We start from the raw sequence: 23,076 nt of genomic DNA, 5'->3' as shown, positions 1-23,076 counted from the left end.
GAGCTCAAACAATTTGGTAAAATGAGTGTCAACACATGTCACAGTATAAGGCAAATTAGTTTATTTGACAAGATACCTGGATTTTATGTTTCCTCTCTTTTTTAAATGAAATATTACATTAAAATTAAATAACCAAACCAATAAAGAAATAAAAAACTTCAGCCAGTAATCTCTCTTCCTTAACTCATGCTTTCATTTTTCTGCGCTCCCTTCTAATCTATCTTTTCATATAGTCTGTGGTACAATGGATAGCTTTTATGTGGCCTTTTTAGCCATGGTCTTATAATTCCAACCAAGTGACTGGAATAATAAGTGGGACTGTGCAACTAAGGCAATTGTGGCCCACCAAGAGGACTGGTCAGTTTTGCCGTAAAAGACAGCCAATTCCAGAGCAGAGAGAGGATCCCACCACCACCAAGGAAGAATAGCCAAGAACAGAGAGTACATCCTTTGGACTCAGGATCCCTGCGCTGAGAAGCTTCTGGACCCAGGAGACAGAGAGGGAGCTGTAACCCTGAAGAGGGTGAGAAGCTGTGGCTGAGAAACGGCAGCAGGAGAGACTGGCAGGAGAGACCAGCAGGAGACTGCGCAGTGGGCTCCCCCCCAAACAGAGGGAGAAAGCTGAGTGCCTTTGGACCAAGGCTTACTGGTGGAGTAGGGTGCCTCCGGGGACTTACTGGCAGGGGCTAAAAGAGCTTTGTAACACTTGCCTGAGCAGGGCAGAGGCCTAGGGCCAGAGAGAAGTGTGCCTGCAGGCACAGCTTAAAAGAGGCTGTCCTGATGGAAGAACTGTATCCCGAGTGTTCATGAGCCTGAACTGTAGCCTGTTACTTGCCTAATAAACCCCGTAATTGTGAGTATTGTCTGTGAGTTCTGTGTGGCCACTGCAATGAATTATCAAACCCAGAAGAGAAGTAAAGAGTGCTGTGGGAGGGACAGTTGGCACCAGAGTTGGTAAAGATGGCGGAGAAAGAAGGCATGTCTGACCTCCACCTCACAGGAATCAGCCTTGGGCTGTTGATCTTGATTCTCCTTCCCCCTTGTGAAGCCAGGGGTGGTCAGACACAGTCCCCATGTCATTTTTGCATAGTCTTTTCTCCTTCAATAGCTATAAGTATATAGTCTGTATTATGCCTTTTCACAAATTATTTTAAAACATGTTCATGTCGCTAAAATGTTCCTCTTTATCATATCTATGGGCATTCAAATACCCTGGGTGTGTGTGTGTGTGTGTGTGTGTGTGTGTGTGTGTGTGTGTGTGTGTGTGTGTGTGTGTGTATTTTGGTTGAGAAGAAGGAGAAATAGGGATTTTATACGACAACAAGAATACTTCAGTATTTAAAATTACTAAATCAAAAAGTATGCACTTTTTCGGCTTCTTGACATACACTAGAAAAATTCTCAAGAGTATTCTATGAAGAACTGCTTGAGAAACTCATGAGATGCTTTGCAAGGAAAGAATATATGAGGAAGAAAGGAAGCTTTAAATTATTTATACAGTTAATGTTACATTTCTCATGTGGCTTTAATGATCGTTGTTGGTAGGTGCCGTCGAGTCAGTTCTGACTCATGGCGACCCTATGAACTACAGAATGAAACACTGTCCAGTCCTGTGCCTTCTTCACAACTGTTGTTAGGCTTGAGCCCATTGTTACAGTCACCGTGTCAATCCATCTTGTTGAAGGTCTTCCTCTTTTTTGCTGACCCTGCACTTTACCAAGCACAATATCCTTCTCCAGGGACTGATCCCTCCTGAAAACATGCCCAAAGTATGTGAGACATAGTCTCGCCATCCTTGCTTCTAAGGAGCATTCTGATTGTACTTCTTCCAAGACAGATTTGTTCATTCTTTTGGCAGTCCACAGTATATTCAATATTCCTTGCCAACGCCACAATTCAAAGGTGCCAACTCTTCCCTGGTCTTCCTTATTCATCGTCCAGCTTTCCCATGCATATGAGGTTATTGAAAACACCATGGCTTGGGTCAGGCACACCTTAGTCTTCAAGGTGACATCTTTGCTTTTCAACACTTTAAAGAGGTCTTTTGCAGCAGATTTGCCCAATGCAATGCATCTTTTGATTTCTTGACTGCTCCTTCCACGAGTGTTGACTGTGGATCCAAGTAAAATGAAATCCTTGACAACTTCAATCTTTTCTCCATTTATAATGATATTGCTTATTGGTTCAGTTGTGGGGGCTTTTTTTTCTTTATGTCGAGGTGTAATCCATACTGAAGGCTGTAGTCTTTGATCTTCATCAGTAAGTGCTTCAAGTCCTCTTCACTTTCAGCAAGCAAGGTTGTATCATCTGCATACCGCAGGTTGTTAATGAGTCTTCCTCCAATCCTGATGCTTCGTTCTTCTTCATATAATCCAGTTTATTGGACTATTTGCTCAGCAAATGATTCGGTGATTAAGCAACCATCTCTCTATGACAGGGATAAATTTTCTACAGTTTTCCACTAATAATAATTTTTAAAATAATAATGTTTAACTCAAATTTATTTAGAGCTTATTTTCCTATGTGACATTAAAATGTGCATCCAAGCTAATTAGCTTAATATTCCCATAGTTATCCCTAAATTAAATAATGCTTTTTGTTCAATTATTTTATATTCTCAGTTTATTATACATTAAATGTATATCTAAATGTATAGCTGTTCTATTTCTCTATATTTATAATAGTATCAGATTATTCTAAGTATTATTGCTTTTTGATCTGATAATTTAGTGCCATTCTTGTTTTTATTGTTTTTAAAAACACATTTACAAATGTACAATTTTTATACAAAGTTCTGTTTTCTTTTTACAAAGAAATACATTTACAAAGAAGAATACATTACTGATGTGTTTCTCTGTCAATCTTCCTCACATTTTTTTCATGTCAATCTCCCTCAATTTTTTAATGACTTGTTCTGTGCATTTTAGATTTTAATATTGAATAAATATTTATGTATTTGTAAGTTATAACGAAATAATAATAAAGCAAAAATCCACGAACTCTCAGTCAGCTTAAGTGACCATCCTCAATCCCATTCTCCCCTTCTTCTCCCTAGGAAACCACTATCCCAAGTTCTGTATTTATTATTTCTTCCTAATTGTATCACATATACAAATATATCTTGAACAATATACTGTTTGGTTTTGTCTGCTGTCAACTTTATATAAAGGAGATAATAACTGTCTGTATTCTTCTGACTTGCTTTTTTCCCCCATTTTTTACATTAAATCTATGGTGATGCATATTGCCACATTTTTTACTGCTATATATTTCTCTACCAATATATACCAGCATACATTTGTTCATTCTCCTGCTCATGCTCTTCTTTGTCAGATTCATAAAATTGTCATCCATTTTACCAAAGACTTTGAAAATGCTATTTGAAAAGACTTCTAAAATATCTAAGATATGTAAATAAACCTGTTTCTAAATATATATAAAACAAATATTTTACTCATTTTATAGCTAATTTAAGAGCAGATATAGGCAATTTGTACATGTAATTATTAGTTCATTAAAAATAGCATACTTGGTATAAAAAATGCAAAACAACAAAATCAATAGATCAGGAGAGTTTTCTAACGGATATATGGGTGTGTTCAATATGTATTTACCAGTTGGATGAACTTACAGGCAGTTTATAATGTGTATATTATAGACTCTGTGAAAAAAGTTGCTAGATTCAAAACAGAGAAACTGAAGATTGAAGAAAGACCCATCGTGTATCAAATTACAAACTCTACTAGTATAATATATATTTTAATAGTAGTCATTCAAGATATATTTTTTTGTTTACATCTAAGAGATGTTTGTAAAAGTGCTCTGCAAACTATAAATACCTCATATTGTTAATTACAATATTGTTTTTAATAAGAATCCTATGCCAACTGAGAATGGGAGAGGGTGAATGGTAAAATCAGGCTCAGAGGCAGCATGGAATCTCTCTATCAAAGACTTTCATGCTGAACTCCATGGAATTCTTTTAGAGGCTTCAGAGGAAATTCAGAGAGGAGAAGAGCAAACGAACCTGAACTCTGACCCTTGTTTCAACTTGATTAGATGTTCTTTGACCTGTTTTACCTACTGGGTTTTTGCAGGATGATTTTATAAATGTTAACAAATTTTAAAATAAAATTCTAATACTAATGGTTATAGAAAAGATCTCTAAATCAATGGAGAATATGGGTTTCAGTTCTAGCTCTGCCATTTAAGAGCTGTGTGATCTGAAATAGCTTTATCTCTCTGAACTTTTATATTTCATTTAAAAAAAAGAAGGGAGCTTTGTGATCTTTAAAATTTACTTTTATTCTAAAAAGTCTCTAACTTTTAATTAGGGTGTATCTTAGAGAAGAGCATTAAAGATCATCTATCTCAACCATTCATTTTATAAATACACAACTCAACCTTAGCAGAACCAGTGATCAAACTGCTCTGAGAAGATGAATATAAACACAGATACACATATCTAAAATGTAATATGGCTTTTCCTAATATTTTTAAGAATAATTAACCTCTGTGTCTGACCAGAAGATTCCTAGCCTAAAATTGTAAGTACATATATACCTTTTTCATAATTGGGCTACTAGAACAAGTTTTCAAATTCAAGTTTTTTGCCAAAAGGAGATAAGCACTACTAATGAAAATTTCTTTTGAAAACATACTTGTTCTTACCAGAGACTTGGCAGAGTACATCTTTACAGATACAGTTTGAAAGAGAATTCTTTAAGTAGTACTCATTAAAGAAGAAAATAAGGACAACTTACCCATGATCCTTTTTCAGTGCTTCTACAATGCTGAGCAACTCAACAACCTGTGCTCTAAGTTCATCCAGGGGATTTTTTTTCCCATCAACTGTTTCTACTTTAGCTTTGATTTCTACTGGACTTAGGAAGGCAGCCATATTTGGTTTAGACGAAGCACTTGCAGGTGTTGAAAGGTACACAGATGGCTGAAAAGAATTTTAAAAAGTATGTTTTCTTTTTGGTGTTACTTGTATTTACATTTAATATTATATTTAAGTTAAAAAGATACATGATTAAAGAAAGACTTCAAGGTAAAAGGTAAATTTCAAACTTCAAAAAGCTGTTTGCTTTTCTTAACTGATCAAAGAGTAAATCTGCAATAACTAGTAACTGAAATAGTTTTTATGAGAAATGCAGGGGCTTTATTTATTTTTTTTTTTAAAAAAAGCAGATTTATCTTATGAATGGTTTTTGCCTAGAAGAATCTGTTAGCATTATCAAGGTGTTGTGTTGTTTCTGCATATTAAATAATGTTTAATATATCCAAATAGCTTCACTTAAAAGTAATTATGAAGAATTTTGTAAATTTTTGGAACATTAAAAAAGAATCCATAACCTGACACCTTTTACTATTTCACTAAAATAACAGCAAATTATTTTAATAAAATTTCAATAAATTGCAGACAGCTGAGAGAATAAGATTAAACGTATTTGATACACTGAAAAACCAGCCAAATGCCCTAGGATAAAACAGAGGAATAACTTAGGAAGAAACACAACTTTCTTAAATATTTGATGTGCATCAATTTGGTAATTCTATCTTAAATAAAAATGGGAAGAGTTTAGAAAAGAATCTTCTTGTTGTTGGTAAGGTGTCCTTATCTTAATGGTATCCTTATCTTAACAGATAGAAGGATTCATTCATTCTATCACTCATTCCAGTACATAACGAGTGCTTACTGTGATGCCTAGCACTAAGCTAGGTAAGGAGTAAATATCGTTTCTGACCATAAGTGTACATGTTTAATGGCAAAATGAAACAGATGTATAGATCTATGCCTTAAAAATAATATGTATCTATATAACACTTATATTATTCATTTAAAATAACGTAAGTAAGCCATTTTTAAAAAAAATCTGCAGAGAATAGTGTGACAAATAACTCAGTTTTTAGCAGAAATTATTTCTTGGCAAAATAAATAATTCTTCTTGAAGGGCACTTTAAATTGTGAAATTCTGACGTTAACAAAGAATTATAGAAATTATACAATTAGACTACAATCACCTCACCTTTGGAGAATAGCATGTATCCTTTTTAAATTCAGACGGTTTTTGGTTGGCACTATCTTCTTCCTCTTTTGGTAACTTCAAGATTTTTTCTGGGCTTTGGGTTGGCTAAGTGATTTTTTAAAATGAAGAGACAGAATACACCAAAGAAGGAAAAGGTAGTAAGCATCTGGATAATAAAACAAGTAACTTATATCCTTTTGTTTTCAGCTGCTACTGTTTCTTACATTCCATTACTGTTAACAGGACTACACAATTTGAAGCTGAATAACACATCTGCATATCTTGAGGGCAAAAACAACTTGCCACTTGGTGACAAAATCTTTTTTCCAGTTAGGTAATTTAAAGAACCATACTGCTTAAGAGTTAATATACTAACATTAAAGTGCTATCAGTATCCTAGGCAATGTATCAAAAAAAAAAAAAAAATCAAACCCGTTGCTGTTGAGTTGATTTCGACTCATAGCAACCCTACAGGAAGAGTAGAACTGCCCCATAGAGTTTCCAAAGAGCACCTGGTGGATATGAACTGCTGACCTTTTGGTTAGCAGCTATAGCACTTAACCACTACACCACCAGGCAATGTATAGTATAGAAAGCGTAAAAAGATATTACACATTAGAAACCAAGAAAACTCCTACAAAAAGAATGAATATTTCAGGAGGAAAAAATTATTTTTCTTGTCTAGAGTGAATATCTATTGTTCAACTGTAATCATTATTATTGGACAGGAGGATTAAAACAGGTCCCCTGTCCCTCTTTGATCCTGTGCTCTGTGGTTGTGCTCTCATGACAACTTTCTATTTTCAGATCCTATAACCTTCCATTCTAGGCCTTGCTGAAATGGAAAGATCTCTCTCCTTTGTATCTCCTTAATTCGAGCATCTGCCACTTGAGTATATAGCTATCTTTCTGATTTCTACATTTTAGTGGAGCTATAAATCCTCTTTCATTCTTTTCTTCAGATGTACTCTGTATTTGCTAAATTCTCCGTGTTTTGTGACAATAATAACAACTTACAGAAGGTCCACCGTTGAAACGACCAGGCAATCTTCTTCCAGGCATCTTAGGTCTATTTGCAGTGAGATGTAGTAAGTTTTCTGAGGACGCTATATCATCAAAATTTACAAGATCTACAGAATAAAAATAAACACACATATTAAGCAATTAACTGCACATTTTAAAAGGCAAAAAAAACCCAATGTTTAAGAGTACCACTACTTTTACTTACAAGTTAAACTGTGCTTTTCATATGCATTTGGAAAATCACACTCACCCTTAAAAACAAACATCCTCTTCACCTGATATGTTTTATAGTATAATACTTTATAACAATATAAAGCTTATGCTTCTAACAGAGATTTAGACTTCAAAAAAAAAAGTTCCTATTGAAAGATATGAAAAATAGCCACAGAAATCTGCACCATGAGCGGTGGTAGTATAAAAAACTGTCATCTTAAACTCTTGCTTGTGAAATTACATGTTCTACTTCTTAAACTCATAATTATTACTATCAGAAAACTTACAAATAAAATTTGTTTCAAACTTCAAGAAGTATCCTAATATTCAAATTTTAAGGGTTCAACTGTACCTGGCACCCTGCTGCATCCCATTTGCATTTCTTAATGTAAAGTGAAAACATTATTTGTCTTTATTTGTGTATAGATATATGTGCACAGTATGTTATAGCTGAGATCCAAACTGATTATGGTTCACTGCACATCTGCTTAAACAACACTGTCATGTTTAGGACTCATAGTTAAAAATCTAAGGGAAATCAGACACCAAGGGAAAATGCTACACAGATCATCACCTTGCTTAAGGACAAATTTGTATCTTTGAAATAATGGTATATACTACTTTGGCTTTTTCTAGATGATACAAAAAAACTGTACTAAAGGAGTTGATCTTGAATTCTGAAGCCCAGTTATCTATACAGGAATCCTAAAGGTAAACTCCAGACACTTCCATTGTCAATATAATCTTCATTTAGTCCACATTCCAAACAAGGAGATATTAACCACAGCCAAGATGTTCTACATGGCAGCAGACATCTTTGGACCATTCCAGGTCTGGATTCATGCTTCAAGTTACCATATTCCAAATATTTATAAAACCTTCTGCCAAATACTTAAGTCCCAACTCAATGATTTGTTGTTTCTTAAAGACGTCTAAAAATAGTATTCATCACCACCCTCAAAGTTTATTAATCTACTTTCATATTCAAAGTAATTTATTTAGAGATTTTTTTGGGGGGTGGGGGTGGGGAACAGGGATGGAGGGCACAAAGGTAAGGCAGAAAAAGAGGCATCACTGTCTGGCAATATGCATTTTACAACTGAAACCTTTTGTTGAATACATCCTAAGATTATTTTGTGTGTTACACCATAGTGGATCACGTCACTAAGGTAATATATTGCAAGAGACCCTCCAATATAGTCAGTTTAATTTTTATCTTGAGTCTTTTAATAATTGTCTGTAAGTAATAATAAAATGCAATTAACTATAATAGGAAATGCAATGGCTTTAATGGTAAATGCATTATATAATCCCAAAGATCTTGAATTTAAATATATATTTAAATATATCTCATTTATTTATAAATACCATAAACAAATAAAATAGTTTAAAAAAAGGTATGTTAAAGATATCCTATAGTTTGAAGGGTTAAAGACTGCTTTTTAATAAATGTAAATGTGTATTGACAATTTACAAAAAACCTTCAGAAGTATAATATTTTGGCCTGTGGAGATTATTTTCAAATGCATATTTAAGCAACTTGCAGAAAGAAAACAAAAACACAGGAAGAGATGAGGACAAATGAAATTGAAAGGGTAAAAAAACAACAAAAGGCAGACTAATAAAATTATATACCATGCTCATGTAAAATGCCTTCCATACGTCCAGTTTTGGGCTACAACACCAAGACAAATACTTTTACTATTCTAAAACTCTCTCAGGTTCTCCATTTAAGTCATTAGGTTAGTAAAATGAAACAGTGCACATTTTGGACTCATGATATATCTGAATGCTTTTAAATTTACCTAAGAATGATAACAATGGATTTACACTGTACACATGGCAAAAAAGATATGACAATCATGTAATTCTTGCAATCACATTGTCATTCTGCCAGCTACTTATATTTCTGCATGTTACCTAAGAGGCCATGGAATTAAAGAAAACATAACAAAACATCCAATTCTGGGAGAAAATTAACTGACCTTTATGGTTTGCCAATTAAAAAAAAATTTTTTTTATTAATATTTGAAACTAATAAGAAAATGTTTCCAAAATGAATATCATTTTATGAAATGGAAAACCAAAAGGGTTAGAATACATAGACAAGACAAACATGTACACTTTCAGTAAAATTACAAAGAAAAAAAATCAATGTGCACCACCTATTTATATTAAATACACTATTTTGATTTCTTTTAAAAATTGTCATCTTACCAAAATGGAGAAGGGTAGGATAATTTCCTGACACGTAAGAAGGGAAACATGGCAAACAGGCTAGGAAACAAAATCTGGAAAGAAAAGTCAAGGATAGGAATGTCTAGAAAAAAGACTGAACCAAAAAAAATTATTTTACAAAGCAGGGAAACGGAACAGTTATAGAATGAGTAGAATAATTTCAATGATTAGTATATAGTTATTGCGGGTTATCTAAATTTGTATATCATGTACTGAATTTTAGATTTATTCCTTCGTCTTTCAAGAGGAAAAACTATGGTTAGCATTAATTTCATTACACATTAAGCTAAAATGAAACCAATTACTCACTGAACACCAAGACAGCTTCCAAAGTATGACTTACGGCTTTTCTCTTAGAGGCCGGAGTGATAAATCAATAGATTAACATTTCATAACATAGTTATAACTAAAATTAAACCACCTTTTAGTCAAGTTTTAGACTTTAGCACATGAAAATAATTACAATAAAGGAGGCAGTTTTAATTGTATGCTATCATAAAAGAAAAATTTGCCAAATATTATTTTTAAATACCCCACTACAAAAATACAAATCAATACAACCTTAAAGATATCTCACATATGTATAAGCAAAAATTTATAAATACCTTATATGATGCTTCCTATAAGATATTATCAAGAAATTATTATTAGAAACTAAAATTTTAATCTCTGCCCATTGTTCTATGTTTTGGGGTGGTTTTCTGTTTTGGTATCCTAGTTTAGACACAGAGTGGGACAGTGGTTAGGCGCTATGGCTGCTAATCTAAAGGCTGGCAGTTTGAATCCACCTGTTGCTCCTTGGAAATCTTATGGGGAAGTTCTACTCTGTCCTACAGGGTCACTATGAGTCGGAATCGACTCGACGGCACCAGGTTTCATTTTTGGTTTATTACTCAATAAAGAGCCCTGGTGGCAAAGTGGTTAAGTGCTTGGCTGCTAACCAAAAGGTTGGCAGTTCAAACCCACCAGCTGCTCCATGGGAGAAAGATGTGGCAGTCTGCTTCCGTAAAGATTACAGCCTTGGAAACCTTATGAAGGCAGTTCTACTCTGTCCGGGGTCGCTATGAATCGGAATCATCTCAACAGCAGTGGATTTGGCTTGGTTGGTTTATTACTCAACAGGCACTTTATTAGAAAATCCCACCATAAGTTCTTTCCGAAGAAATCAATAAATAAATATTATAAAAATTTTTCAGACGAAAATAGATCACTTATCAAGCAGAACAGAGAAAGAATGTTTCCCTAGTCAACAATGAAGGCTTTTGGATCAAATAATATTGCTCTAAAATTTCCTTTTAATCCTGGAAGAATTTATCATAAAAAAAAATCAAAAAGATAAAATACTATACTCTAAGGATAACTCATCAGCTGTGCTTTCTCAATCAAACACCTATGTTATTACAAAATTTTCTATTTTAAAGTAATCTGAAACAATTTTACTTCTCTGATGAACCATGAGAACTTAATAATTTACCAGTAGTGGCAGTAAGATTTTCCTTAAACCACTTTTTAATGAAGTATTTGAAAAAGAAAAACACGAAAAACAAAGCATGGGTCCTAAAAGCTTTGGAATTTATAGCATTATATCATATATGAGAATATATAAGGGGAACTTAAGTTACTTCACTCTACTAAAAAAAGAAAAAGGAGACCTAATTGTGTGTTATTCCCTAGGAATGTTTTTCCTACACGTACAAAAGTCAGATTTTGTATTTACATAGATAGCTATTATTTATATAACATAAATGTTTATATGTGGCTTTATATATAGGAAAACCGTATCTCAGAGTGAAATCAGAAATTTATACCCTTATGGATAACAGCAGAAACAGAACAAGAAGAGTTTAACAATGGAGGAGAGAGGAAAGAAGGAAAATAACATTTACAACTTCCATGTCAGGCATTCTAATAGGTGTAGCAGATATACTAGATCACTCAATTGTTAGGTTAAGTAAGAAAACAGATTAAGAAACTTGTCTATCACCAATCAGGTAATAAATAAAATCCACCTTTTTTTTAATCACCTCAAATTATTATTTTACATAATAATGAAGCTCTTGATAAAAGGTTTTAATATACTAAAGTATACATTTTAAGTGTTCTGAAGCATATATTAAAGGGCTAGCTTTATATCTTACTAAAAAATTTTTTAAACCTCAAACTAACACAAAAATATAAATTAAGAAATGCCTCAATTTAATGCTGAATAGGTATCAACATCTCACAGAAGAGGTAAAACACTTTTATAGCGCAAGTATTAAGAATTATTAATATTCTAATGAAAAAACGAACTAAGGAAGAGCCTCTGAATTTAGGTTTGGGACATTGGCTATTTGCCGTCACTGCTGATGCCTTTTATCTTAGCATACAATCTGTCCTAAAACAGTATTGACAATATAACACTTGCTCAGTAAATACCTACTGCTGAATATGAACTCAATCCCCAAAATATATATTTTCTGGGCTTTATAAGATGTAAATGTGGTACACCGAAAGCTGCTTGACAGTGGATGGAATAAAGAACAGCAGTTTGGACATTAGCTAGAATGAGTTATAGATGTAATTTTCTGACCTTCTGTAAGTCTAGTGGAGCCCTGGTGGTGCACTGGTTAAGAGCCTGGCTGCTAACCAAAAGGTCAGCAGTTCAAATCCACCAGCTGCATCTTGGAAACCCTATGGGGCAGTTGTACTCTGTCCTATAGGGTCCCTATGTGTCAGAATCGACTTGATGGCAGTGGATTTGGTTTTTTATAAGTCTTGCATCTCTGGATTGTTTCCTTATTTAAAGAAAAAAAAAACAGACCAGAAATTAAAAAGTTTTCAAACTCTGTTCCACAAAGCCTATTTGTTTTTTAAATAAAAAGTAAATAATGGCTATGGCTATAAGACAGAGCTAGGGACCAAAAATAAAAAAAAAGAACTCTTCAACTACCAATAATTTGACATTGGTATAAGTGTTATTTCTTCTAGAAATGTAGCAAAGAAAACGAAAGTCACTGATGACTGTATATAGGAAATGTTTTTTAAAAAGTGAAAATTTCTTTTAATTTACCTTAAAAAAATTCTTTAACTTCTACTACCTTGAAATAAACTTAAAAAAGGAAATGTTTAAGAATGATACAAAACAACAGATAAACACAGGCTCTAAATATTACTCCTTTCCATCAAAATTGGCGACTTTTGTGATAAAGGGTGCAGAAAATTATGGAAGTTCAAAATATCTTTTTTTTTTTTTTTGCTTTCTAGAGTTAAAACTATGCAACTAATCTTTTCTTCAACTAATAATTTTGAAAACAGATTTCTAGCTATACTTTAAGTCATAACAGAACACTGCATAAACTGATAGAATTCTGTTTTTTACCACTAATCTCATTAAAAAGGAATATATGATTTTTTTAAAAGCCATGAAGAGGATTTTTTTTTTCATTTAAGTAACAGTAAATATGAGCAATTTTTGTCAGTTAAAAACATACTGAATACACTTGAATGAATGCCTCTAAAATGCAACCAACATCTCAATTACCAGAAATTAGTAACGAATATGGCTTCATCCAGAGCAGGCAGTATACAATGTATAAGGAAAGAATCTACAAAACATTCAAATTAAAAGAATGAAGGAGGCCATGCTTAAGTCAGAGCTTTTGCATTGGCAAACTGAAAAGAGAGAAAAAATAACATTGCCTGAAAAAAACTGAAATGTAGTAGCACATATTACAATATGATCATAAAAAAATCTAAGTGTAACCAGCCTTCAAGTTGAAATATAAATATGAAATGCTAAAAATACATTAAGGCAGATTTTAAAAATGTAAAGAATATCATAGAGCACTTTATATAAAGGGGATTTAAAGAGTTCTCTTTTGATTTATGCGATATTGGATATTTTATGTGTCTGTAGCTTACTTTGTGATGCAAAATAGGGGAAAAAGTATTATGTCTCCTAGAGTTACTGTAAAGATAAAATAAGAAAAGTATGAGAAAGTGCTTTGAAACAGTAAAAACAAATGCAAAGCACTATACAAAATAATAAACCACCACTACAGAGTAATGATTGCATGATGATTTTAATAGTAAGATCTTTATCAAGACTTCTCTGTTTCATGTCTTGCATTTTATAACTAAAAGGTACGAGAGAGCCGAAAAAAGTTCCAACTAGAGATATAAAGATGATCAATGGCCTGAAAAATCAGCCCTAAAGCTTACGGAACAACATTTAATTAAGAAGTAAAGCCTGCTGACACATATTAGAGAATCATAAAAAGCCTATTTTCTTGTATTGGAAACAAAACAATCTTTCAGATAAGTGGAGAAATAAAAATCTTCTTTTAAAATATTATTTAGCGCTGGTACTGAAAGACAAAATCATCTTATTTTTTAATTTATAAAAATAAAATTATTTATATGTGCCTGATTTAGGTGGTATAGTAATTATATGATGAAGGAACAGACTAATAGATGGATGATCTTTTAACATCTATCTCAGTTCTCTGACCAGTAAAAAAAATTATATGAACTATAACTATTTTGGTCATTCATCATTTTTTAGTTTTATTTTTTTTAATTTTGGCTACATAAATTTTAAACAAATTTCTGTTAATTTCTACCGTATCTAGCCACATACAAAATGTATACACAAACGTCCTACTTATAGTTTCTGAAAACTATACTGACAACTTCTTTTTTAACATACCACCTTTCTGCATGCTGACTTACCTGTTTCTTTTGAGCTCCTTACTACAGAGGAGTCTAGTTCTACTGATTTTGGTCTAAGTGGTAACTGTTCAGAATCCAGCTTTGGTTTTGATACTGGCTCAGCTTCAGATTTTGATGAAATGGTAGAAACTTCCCCATTAATCCTGAAATGAGAAAAACAAACATATACAAAAATCACTTGTATGTGAAATATAACCATTTTTCTGTAGAATTATTTCTATAAATATAAACCTCAGCCATAAGACTGACTACAATATAATTAGAAATGTAAAAACTTTTAATATGTATTCACCTACAGTGACTATAACACAGAATTTAATACTGAATGACTTCAGACAATAGAGAATATGTAGAAAATACAGTCGTGTGTTGCTTAACGTCCATGATACGTCATATGAAATAGGATGTTAAGTGATTTGGATGTTGGGCAAACACTGTATTACATATAGGTAGCCTCCAGATTATGAAAGAGTGCCGTTCCTAAATCTGTCTTTAAGTCGAATCTGTACGTAAGTCGGAACAGTTAGGTACAGTTCGTAACTAACGTCAGTTAGTCAAATGTTTCTTAGTATATAGTATACAGTGTACCTTTCTATGCATAAAAAACATTAACAAAACACTTCCATAAACACTAAAACGTCTTTAAGATAATAATACAGTAGTAATAATAATGTTTTAATACACGTCGCAAAGTCGCACCCACTTGTTATTACGAACCATTGTATGTACCTTGAATTTTTAATATAATAGGCTTTATAGGGGTTGGAACCATGGACGTATATGCAGTCAGACGTTGCCCCAACGGACATTACGGGGCACATGACTGTACTTAAAAAATTACTTTGGGATTTATAAAGGCAATAAAGACATTTAGGTCAAAGATAGGTCAATCAATAAGCTAATTTAAAATTGGGAAAACTTACTTGGCTATAGGAGGTGGTGGAGGCACTGGTTTTTCAGGTCGCTTTGGGTACACTGTTCCAGGAGCTCTCAATAAATTATTGGCTTTGGTGGGTGGGGTAGGCTTCTTGGGTGGGACTTGTGGAGCAGCTGGTTTAGAAGGTTTCTGTTCTAGAGTTGATTTTTCATCTGATGATTACAAGATATTTAATAAGTTTTAACAATCAAAACTACTTAGGTTTTATAATTGTAAAAGCTAATGTCAGGCTGGAACAGAATGAGACAAAGTGAGAGACATTAATTCTCATTATCTATCTATCCTATCTATCTTTCTCTATGTCTATCTCTGTCTCTACCTACCCGTCTGTCTATCTGGAGTCCTGGTGGTGCAGTAGTTAAGCGTTCGGCTGCTAACCAGAAGATCAGTAGTTTGAATCCACCAGCCGCTCCTTGGAAACCCTATGGGGCAGCTCTACTCTGTCCTATAGGGTCACTATGAGTCACAATCAACTCAGTGGCAAAGGGTTTGGTTTTTGGCTGTCTACCCATCTATCTCTGCCTATCTGTCTATCTCTGCCTATCTCTATCTCTCTCTATATATATATCCATCTACCTACCTATCTAGTTTTACCTGTTTTTAAAGATCAATAGATCTATAGTACCAAGGAGGACCCTAGGTGGCGCAAATGGTTTGCACTAGATTTTTAACCTAGAGGTTGGTGGTTTGAACTCACCCAGCAACACAAGGGAAAATAGGCCTGGTAACCTGCTTCCATTAAGATTCCAAACCAAAATGCATTGCCCTGAGTCGATTCCAACTCACAGTGACCCTATATGACAGAGTAGAACTACTCTATAGGGTTTCCCAGGTTGTAATATTTGTGGAAGAAGACTGCCAGATCTTTCTCCTGTGGAGCAGCTGGTGAGTTCCAACCGCTGACCTTTCAGTTAGCAGCCGAGCACTTTAACCACTGCACCACCAGGGTTTCTCCCGTTAAAATTACAGCCAAGAAAACTCAATGCAGTAGTTTTATTCTGTAACACATGAGGTCACCACGAGTCGGCACTGACTCGACAGCAACTAACAACAATGACTAATGATGTTGAGCCTTTTTACATGTGTTTGTTGATGATCTGTATATTTTCTTTGGAGAAATGTCTGCTTAAATCTTTTGCCTATTTTTCAATGGAGCTGTTGGTCTTTTTGTTACTGAGTTATGCGTTCTTTACATATACTGGATACTAGACCCTTATCGAATATAAAATTTGCTATTATCTTCTCCCGTTCTGTATGTTGTCTTTTCACCTTCTTGATAAAGTCCTTTGATGCAAAAAGTTTAATTTTGATGAAGTTCAATTAATCTCTTTTTTCTTTTTTTACTCATGCTTTTTGTGTCATATCTACAAATCCACTGCGAAATCCAAGGTCATCAAGATTTATATCTTCTTCTAAGAGTATTACAGTTGTAGCTCTTATATTTAAGTCATTGATCTATTTTGAATTAATTTATGTATATGGCAGAGGACCAACTCCAATCTTTTGCATATGGATATTCAGTTTTGAGTGTCAGATTTTTAGTTCAACTAAAAGAAGGCTTATAACAAAAAGTCTTATGTTAGTTACCCTAATGCCTAAAGGAAGAATTATGTAAGATACAGATTTATGGTAATTTAGAACAGAGAAAAGGAGCAAGAATTAGCATATATATAAAGAAAAATTTTTGACTAAAAATAGGTATAACATACAACAGCTAACAAAAATATAAGTAAAACGTCCTATTTTATTTACTACATAATACAACAATACATTACTAACACTATATATAATAAGTTAATCCATGTAGAAATTTAAATACGGGTTAGTGCCCAGCTGTATGAATTGGAACTGAAAAATAATAAATAATGCTGGCACCAAAGCATGAATGATGATTACAAGTGCATAAATTCTAACTAAAGATCAAATATTTTATTCTTTTTATTAATGATCACTTGGAGATGCACTAGAGGGAAAAAAACAGTACTATCAAAAAAGCTGTTGTACTTAATCAAGTCTATTTTAACAACTGAAGATAAAAGAAATCTCCCCATACTATTATTTCTAAAGTGTATAAATTACTTCAGTGAGATAAAAGTTATACAGCTGTTCTGGAAAGGTATTATTGTACTTACCTCAGCATATACCACTAAAATGCATGATGAAATTAAATGTTAGAAATATATGATTGCAATGACCTCCTAATTGTCAAACCCCAGTGCTGGTTTCAGGGAGCCCTAGTAGGGTAGTGGTTAAGCACTCAGCTGCTAACCAAACGGTTGGTGGTTTGAACCCACAAGCCACTCCATGGGAGAAGGATGTGGCAGTCTGCTTCCATAAAGATTACAGCCTTGGAACCCCTATGGAGCAATTCTACTCTGCCCTATAGGGTCACTATGAGTCAGAATTGACTCGAAGGCAACGAGTTTGGTTTTGGTAATATGGGTTTGAGTCCCAATCTTCCCTGACATCTCTGTGGCATCTGACAATGTTGGACAGTTCTTTAAGAATTTTAACTTTTTAAATTAAAATGTAACACTTTCAAAAACTTAAATCACAAAGCTCAACAAGTCATCACCACATGAACACATCTGAGTAACCACCTCCAAGGTCAAGAACTAAACATTATCCACATCTCTAAAGTTCCCCTCATGTTTCTTTCTTCCCAATTACCACCCCATCCCTCCTACCCAAAGGTGTCTTCTAACACTACAAAGTACTTTTGCCTATTTTTGAACTTTATATTAACAGAATCATAAGATTCATGCTGCTATATGTAGCTTAGTTCTTTCATTTGTTGCTATATAGTATTCCAATATATGAATATACTTCAAATTATCCATTCCAATGATGGACATTTGGGTTATTTCCAATTAGGGGCCAATACAAATAATGCTAGGATAAATTTTCTTATTTGAGTCTTTTGGTGCATATTTGAAGCACACATTTCTGCTGGGTATATAGCTAGAAGTGAAAAGTGTTGAGTAACAGAGTATGGGTATATTCAACTTTAGTTCTCCAGCTTGGATACACCAATTTACACTTCTACCAGTGAAAATTCTACTTAATGTGTATCCTCACCAACAATGAGTATTGTCAGTCTTTTTTTTTTTTTTAATTAGCAACTCTGGTGAGTGTGTAATAGAATCTTACTGTGGTTTAAAACTACATTCCCATGATGAGTGATAAAACTGGGAAACTTCTCATACTTTGATGACTATCTGGATATTCTCCTATAAAATGAAGTTTCTATTCAAAATTCTTACCTGTTTTTTAATTGCGTTGTCTTTTTCTTCTTAATTTGTAGTAATTCTTTATATATTCTGGGTATAAGTGCTTTGTCAGTTACCTGTGTTGTAAATATCTTTTTCTACTCTGTGGCATATATTTTCACTCTCCTAATGGTGACTTTTTATTAACAAACATTCCTAATTTTAATACAGTCCAAATAATCTTTTCCTCTATGGTAATACCTCATGTGTCCTGTTAAAGAAATAGTTCCCTACTCTAAGGATATATATTTGCTTGTTATCTTCTAGAAAATTGTCTTGCCTTTTACATTTATAGCCACAATTCATATAGACTTGTCTTTTATGTATGTTATAAGGTAGGATGCAGGTTTTCTTTAGCATTATTTATTGGAAAGACATCCTTTTCCCACTGTTTTACAGTGAAACTTTCATCATAAAGCACCTATTGATCTATTTCTAATCTGTGTACAATATGAGGAACAGGTTAAGATTTATTAATTTCTTACATGGAGATCAATTAATCAACACCATTTACTCCATGTTTTCTGAACTGCAGTGGCAACTTTGCTATAAATCACATGGCCTCTAATGTCTCTCTTAAATTCTTGCAGTGATTCTTGCCTTATAGGCGCCTTTGTCTTGTATTAATATAGCTACACAAGCTTTCTTTTCATTGGTGTTTGCCTGGTGTATCTTTGTCATCCTTTCAATTTAATCCTTCCTGAATCTTTAGCATTAAGGTGTATCTCTTGTTAGCAAGTTATGGTTGGTTTTCTTTTTTTTTTTTTTCCTTTTTTTATCCAGTGGAAGATATAAATAAATAGTTAAACATACACTCCTTGCCATAACATAGAAAGATGTTTCATGGCCTAAATAAGTGCTTCTTAACTTTGTCTTCAGATTAGAATCATCTACAGAGCTTTAAAAATACTAATACCTGAGTGACACTCTACAAAAATTGTGATTTAACTGGTCTGAAGAGGATCCTAGGTATCAGTATATTTTAAAAAGACATCCAGGTAATTCTAATACACAGCTAGGATTAAGAATAACTGTACCAAGCTACCCTTCCAGTTTAATTTCTCACAACTCTTCCTAGGGTGCCTACAGCCACTTCCTGAATGTGCCACGTTTACTCTTATTCTTCTCATATGCTCTTTCTGAGACCTGGAACCACCTTTTTCCAGTCATCATATTCTGTTTATTTTCTAAGTCTCTGCATAATCACAACCTCCTCAGTATTATGCACACAACTATTCAATTAGCAATTGTCAGAATATCACCATTATAATTGAAAAAAACTTAAATGTTTTAAAAAATCTCCCTATTATGAGGCCACTTGCCTCATAAGTATATACTGACTGATTCCATGTTATTGTGTTTTAACGTTCGGTTAAAAGTGTATTTAATGTGTGGGTATGCATAAATAAAGAATATTGTCTGCTACTTCTTAAGAACTAAAGATTATTTTTAGATTCAAACTGGAATAATATAATAGATATCAAAATGTTCTTTGTAGAAAATTAGAGATAAGTATCATTTCCTTTTTGGTAAGCACACTAAATATAAAACACAATGGAGCGCTGCCATAGCTCTTGATTCATTCTCCATACTACATATTGTTCACAGATGAAAAGGCATTTGAGTTCAGTACTTTCAATAATAAGTGCCATTAAATGAGGCTTAAACATGCTGATCTTGATTTTAATTCTACACCAAAGTAATTTGTCTTACACCAAGGTTTCACAGAACATAACAAATCACTCACAAACATGAATATTGATTTGTTTAACAATCTACGGCCAAGCAAAGATAGTTAATGACTGCCTCAAGACTTCCACTTAAGGCAGTATGTTGAATTACATACCAAGGCCTACTATTCTGCCAAGTTAAAATTCTATACAGTATAAATATCTTCCAAGAACAAGGAAGAAAGAGATATTCTTGAACAAACAAAACATGTTTCACAAACAAAACACGTTCCTTTATGGAGGTTCTACTCAGATCCTCCATAAAGGAAATTCTTTTAAAAATGTATCTGAAGCAGAAATTGTGAAATACAAAAGTAGTAAAGTGCAAAGAAGCAAGAAATGTGGATAAATCCAACCAAACACTAACTGGGAATCAGCAGCACACAGATGGTGGTTGAAGCTGTGAGCCTTTTTGTATACGATCGCCCAGAGAATTGAGAATAAGACAATTAAAGAATAAGATAATAATTCTGAAAATAAACAGCCCCCATTAAATTTTAGTTCAGTGAATAAGTGAATTAATGATGTTATTGGACCTTTTGAGGGGAGGGAGAACAGTAACAGCTACAAACCACCTTCTGTAAGAGGTAAACTGCATGTAGGCAATAGCACCCCGCACCTTTTTCAAGGAGACAGAGTGAGCGTCACACTTCAATTACTGGCGCTCCAAGTCCCAGAAATTAGCTAATCGGGCACTCAAAATCTGGAGTCTCATGTACCATCAAATGGAATTCTTAGCATGTGTCTATATCTTCCCAGCAACAGTAACTTGCTGTCCTTTAATGCAAGCCTAAAGTCTATACGAGAAGCAGAAACAATAAAACCTTAAGGAACATCTGTCACCACAACTCTCTCTCCCCATTCTACTAATTACCATCATAACCATACTGGTGCCCAATCCCTGCTTGGAGGAATGTATCATCTCACTATAATCAATTCAAAAACAAGAAGGCAGATCCAGTACCTCTGCTGTAACAGAAACTCTGAAAGAAATGCTTTGAGCACAGATCCTCTGCCTCTATCAGTAAAAGTGGGGAACCAGGCTGGGCTTCAGTAGCCTTTTACGGCTCTCCCTTAGGTGTGACTGGGGGGAAGAGGGGAGGGTGGAGGAGAAGGGCATGTAGATAAGGGTTACCAATTTAAGTGATTTATAAGCCTAATAGAGCCTTTTTTATGTTCTCTCCAACACAAGTATATGTCACTTACTACCTGGCATTCGAGAATAAATAAAAGTTCCTCCCTTCGTATCATACATATTGCATACCAAAAATACAATGGAGGGTACCAAGAAGGAAGTGAGCTACTGAAAGGTCTGTCCAAGAAAAACTTCCCAAAAAAGCAGAATAATTGGTGTTTCAAAGTGCTGATATTATTATTCTCCTGGGACACAGCATGGTCATCACTCTGAGTCTATCCAAGAAAATACAAAAACCCATTGCCATAGAATTAATTCCAACTCACAGGGATCCTACAAGACAGAGTAGAACTGCCTCACAGGATTTCCAAAGCTGTAAATTTTTACAGAAGTAGATTGCCGTTTCTTTCTCCTGCTGAGTGGCTGGTGGTTTGGAACTGCTGACCTTTTGGTTAGCAACAGAATGCTTAACCACTGTGCCACCAGGGTTCCTGAGAACAGAATAGGGGGCAGGAAACTGCTAAACAACTTTGACAAAATCCACATGGTGACTTGAGGTAGGAAGTAGACAATGAGGACTGCCACAGACTGAGGGAGCTATTAACCTCCATTCTAAAGATTTGGGAAAATATTCCACAAAACCATAGGGAGCCACTTCAGAGTCAAGGGTAAAAGGGTGACCCATGGTTTCTAGTAGCTCTTTTTCCCCAACAAAACAGCTTTTCAAAGCACATCTTCTGTGGAACAAAGATAAGAAAAATACAAGTCATGATCATGTGTACTTGTGGAAAATACGGTATTTCCTTGTCAGAAGGCTTAATGTTCCTCAAATTGGACATAGCCATGGTTTGAAAAACTTTACTCTGTTGATTGTGGAAGCAAGGGTAGAACTTTGATTTATATTTATTTTTATTTAAAAGGAAATCATTAACTCCTTACTAATATTTAATACAGATTAACACTTAACACTCTCTAACAATGCATGTATCCAAAGGTCACTGGCACAGCATTATAAGAGACTTCTTGCACTAACAGTGAAAGCTCACAATGTGGAGATGCTGACACTTCTACCATAACTAGATCATTCCCTCTCCACATATTGTGATATTTCATGGTTTGTATGTATACAGTTAATTGAATTTTAGTATAATTTTACCTAGTTTGAATTTAACTAAAGGAATCTTCAGAAAATTGACATGTGGCTTAAAAAGATTCCTGCAGAGGAGAGAACTGACATATTGAGGGAATTGCAACCAATGTCACAAAACAATTTGTGTATAAATTTTTGAACGAGAAACTAATTTGCACCATAAATTTTCACCTGCAACACAATAAAGAAAAGAAAAAAAGACTCCTGCAAAGAAATTAGACTAGGAGGCAGAGCCAAGATGGCAGTGTAGTCAGACAGCTTCCTATACCCCTCTTACAACAAAGACCTGGAAAAACAAGTGATTTGATTGTATATGAGTATCTAGGAGCCCTGAACAACACAATGTTGAGGAATAGGACTGAGTAATGCAGGGAGAGACAGACAGTTCGGAAGAAGCCAGCGGCACCAGAGCGGCAGCGGCAGGACTGCAGCTCTTCAGCCACTCCAGGTCTGCAGGGAAGCAGGCAAACAGCTGTGCACATGCTCGGAAAGCAGTTTCCACATTCAGAGAGATCCAGCAGCAGAGGTTCTGCTTGGAACACTCCGAACCAGTGAAAAGCAGCTCCCAAGCGGCTAAAGATAAGTATATGTGTGCGGCCCTTGGCAGGGATTTAAAAAAAAAAAAAAAAAAAAAAA

The 23,076-nt window shown here is 34.2% G+C and overlaps 1 protein-coding gene across 3 annotated transcripts in view; it reads right to left on the bottom strand.

The window, feature by feature from the left end:
- CD2AP (CD2 associated protein) overlaps positions 1 to 23,076 on the bottom strand; it is a 167,377-nt gene that overhangs the window by 5,072 nt on the left and 139,229 nt on the right. For all 3 annotated transcript variants that reach the window (XM_012556424.2, XM_023734251.1, XM_023734250.1), the window contains exons 12-16: positions 15,143 to 15,308; positions 14,220 to 14,362; positions 7,050 to 7,162; positions 6,033 to 6,137; positions 4,764 to 4,948 (exon numbers count right to left, since the gene is read on the bottom strand). In XM_012556424.2, coding sequence (XP_012411878.2) covers positions 4,764 to 4,948; positions 6,033 to 6,137; positions 7,050 to 7,162; positions 14,220 to 14,362; positions 15,143 to 15,308 — 712 coding nt within the window. The remainder of the gene's footprint in view (positions 1 to 4,763; positions 4,949 to 6,032; positions 6,138 to 7,049; positions 7,163 to 14,219; positions 14,363 to 15,142; positions 15,309 to 23,076) is intronic.

The sequence above is a fragment of the Trichechus manatus genome, unplaced genomic scaffold (genome assembly GCF_000243295.1).
Source record: "Trichechus manatus latirostris isolate Lorelei unplaced genomic scaffold, TriManLat1.0 scaffold00065, whole genome shotgun sequence".
In the NCBI taxonomy this organism is placed as follows: domain Eukaryota; kingdom Metazoa; phylum Chordata; class Mammalia; order Sirenia; family Trichechidae; genus Trichechus; species Trichechus manatus.
Note: the sequence above shows the minus strand (reverse complement) of the source record. Positions and strands in the feature narration are given on the sequence as shown.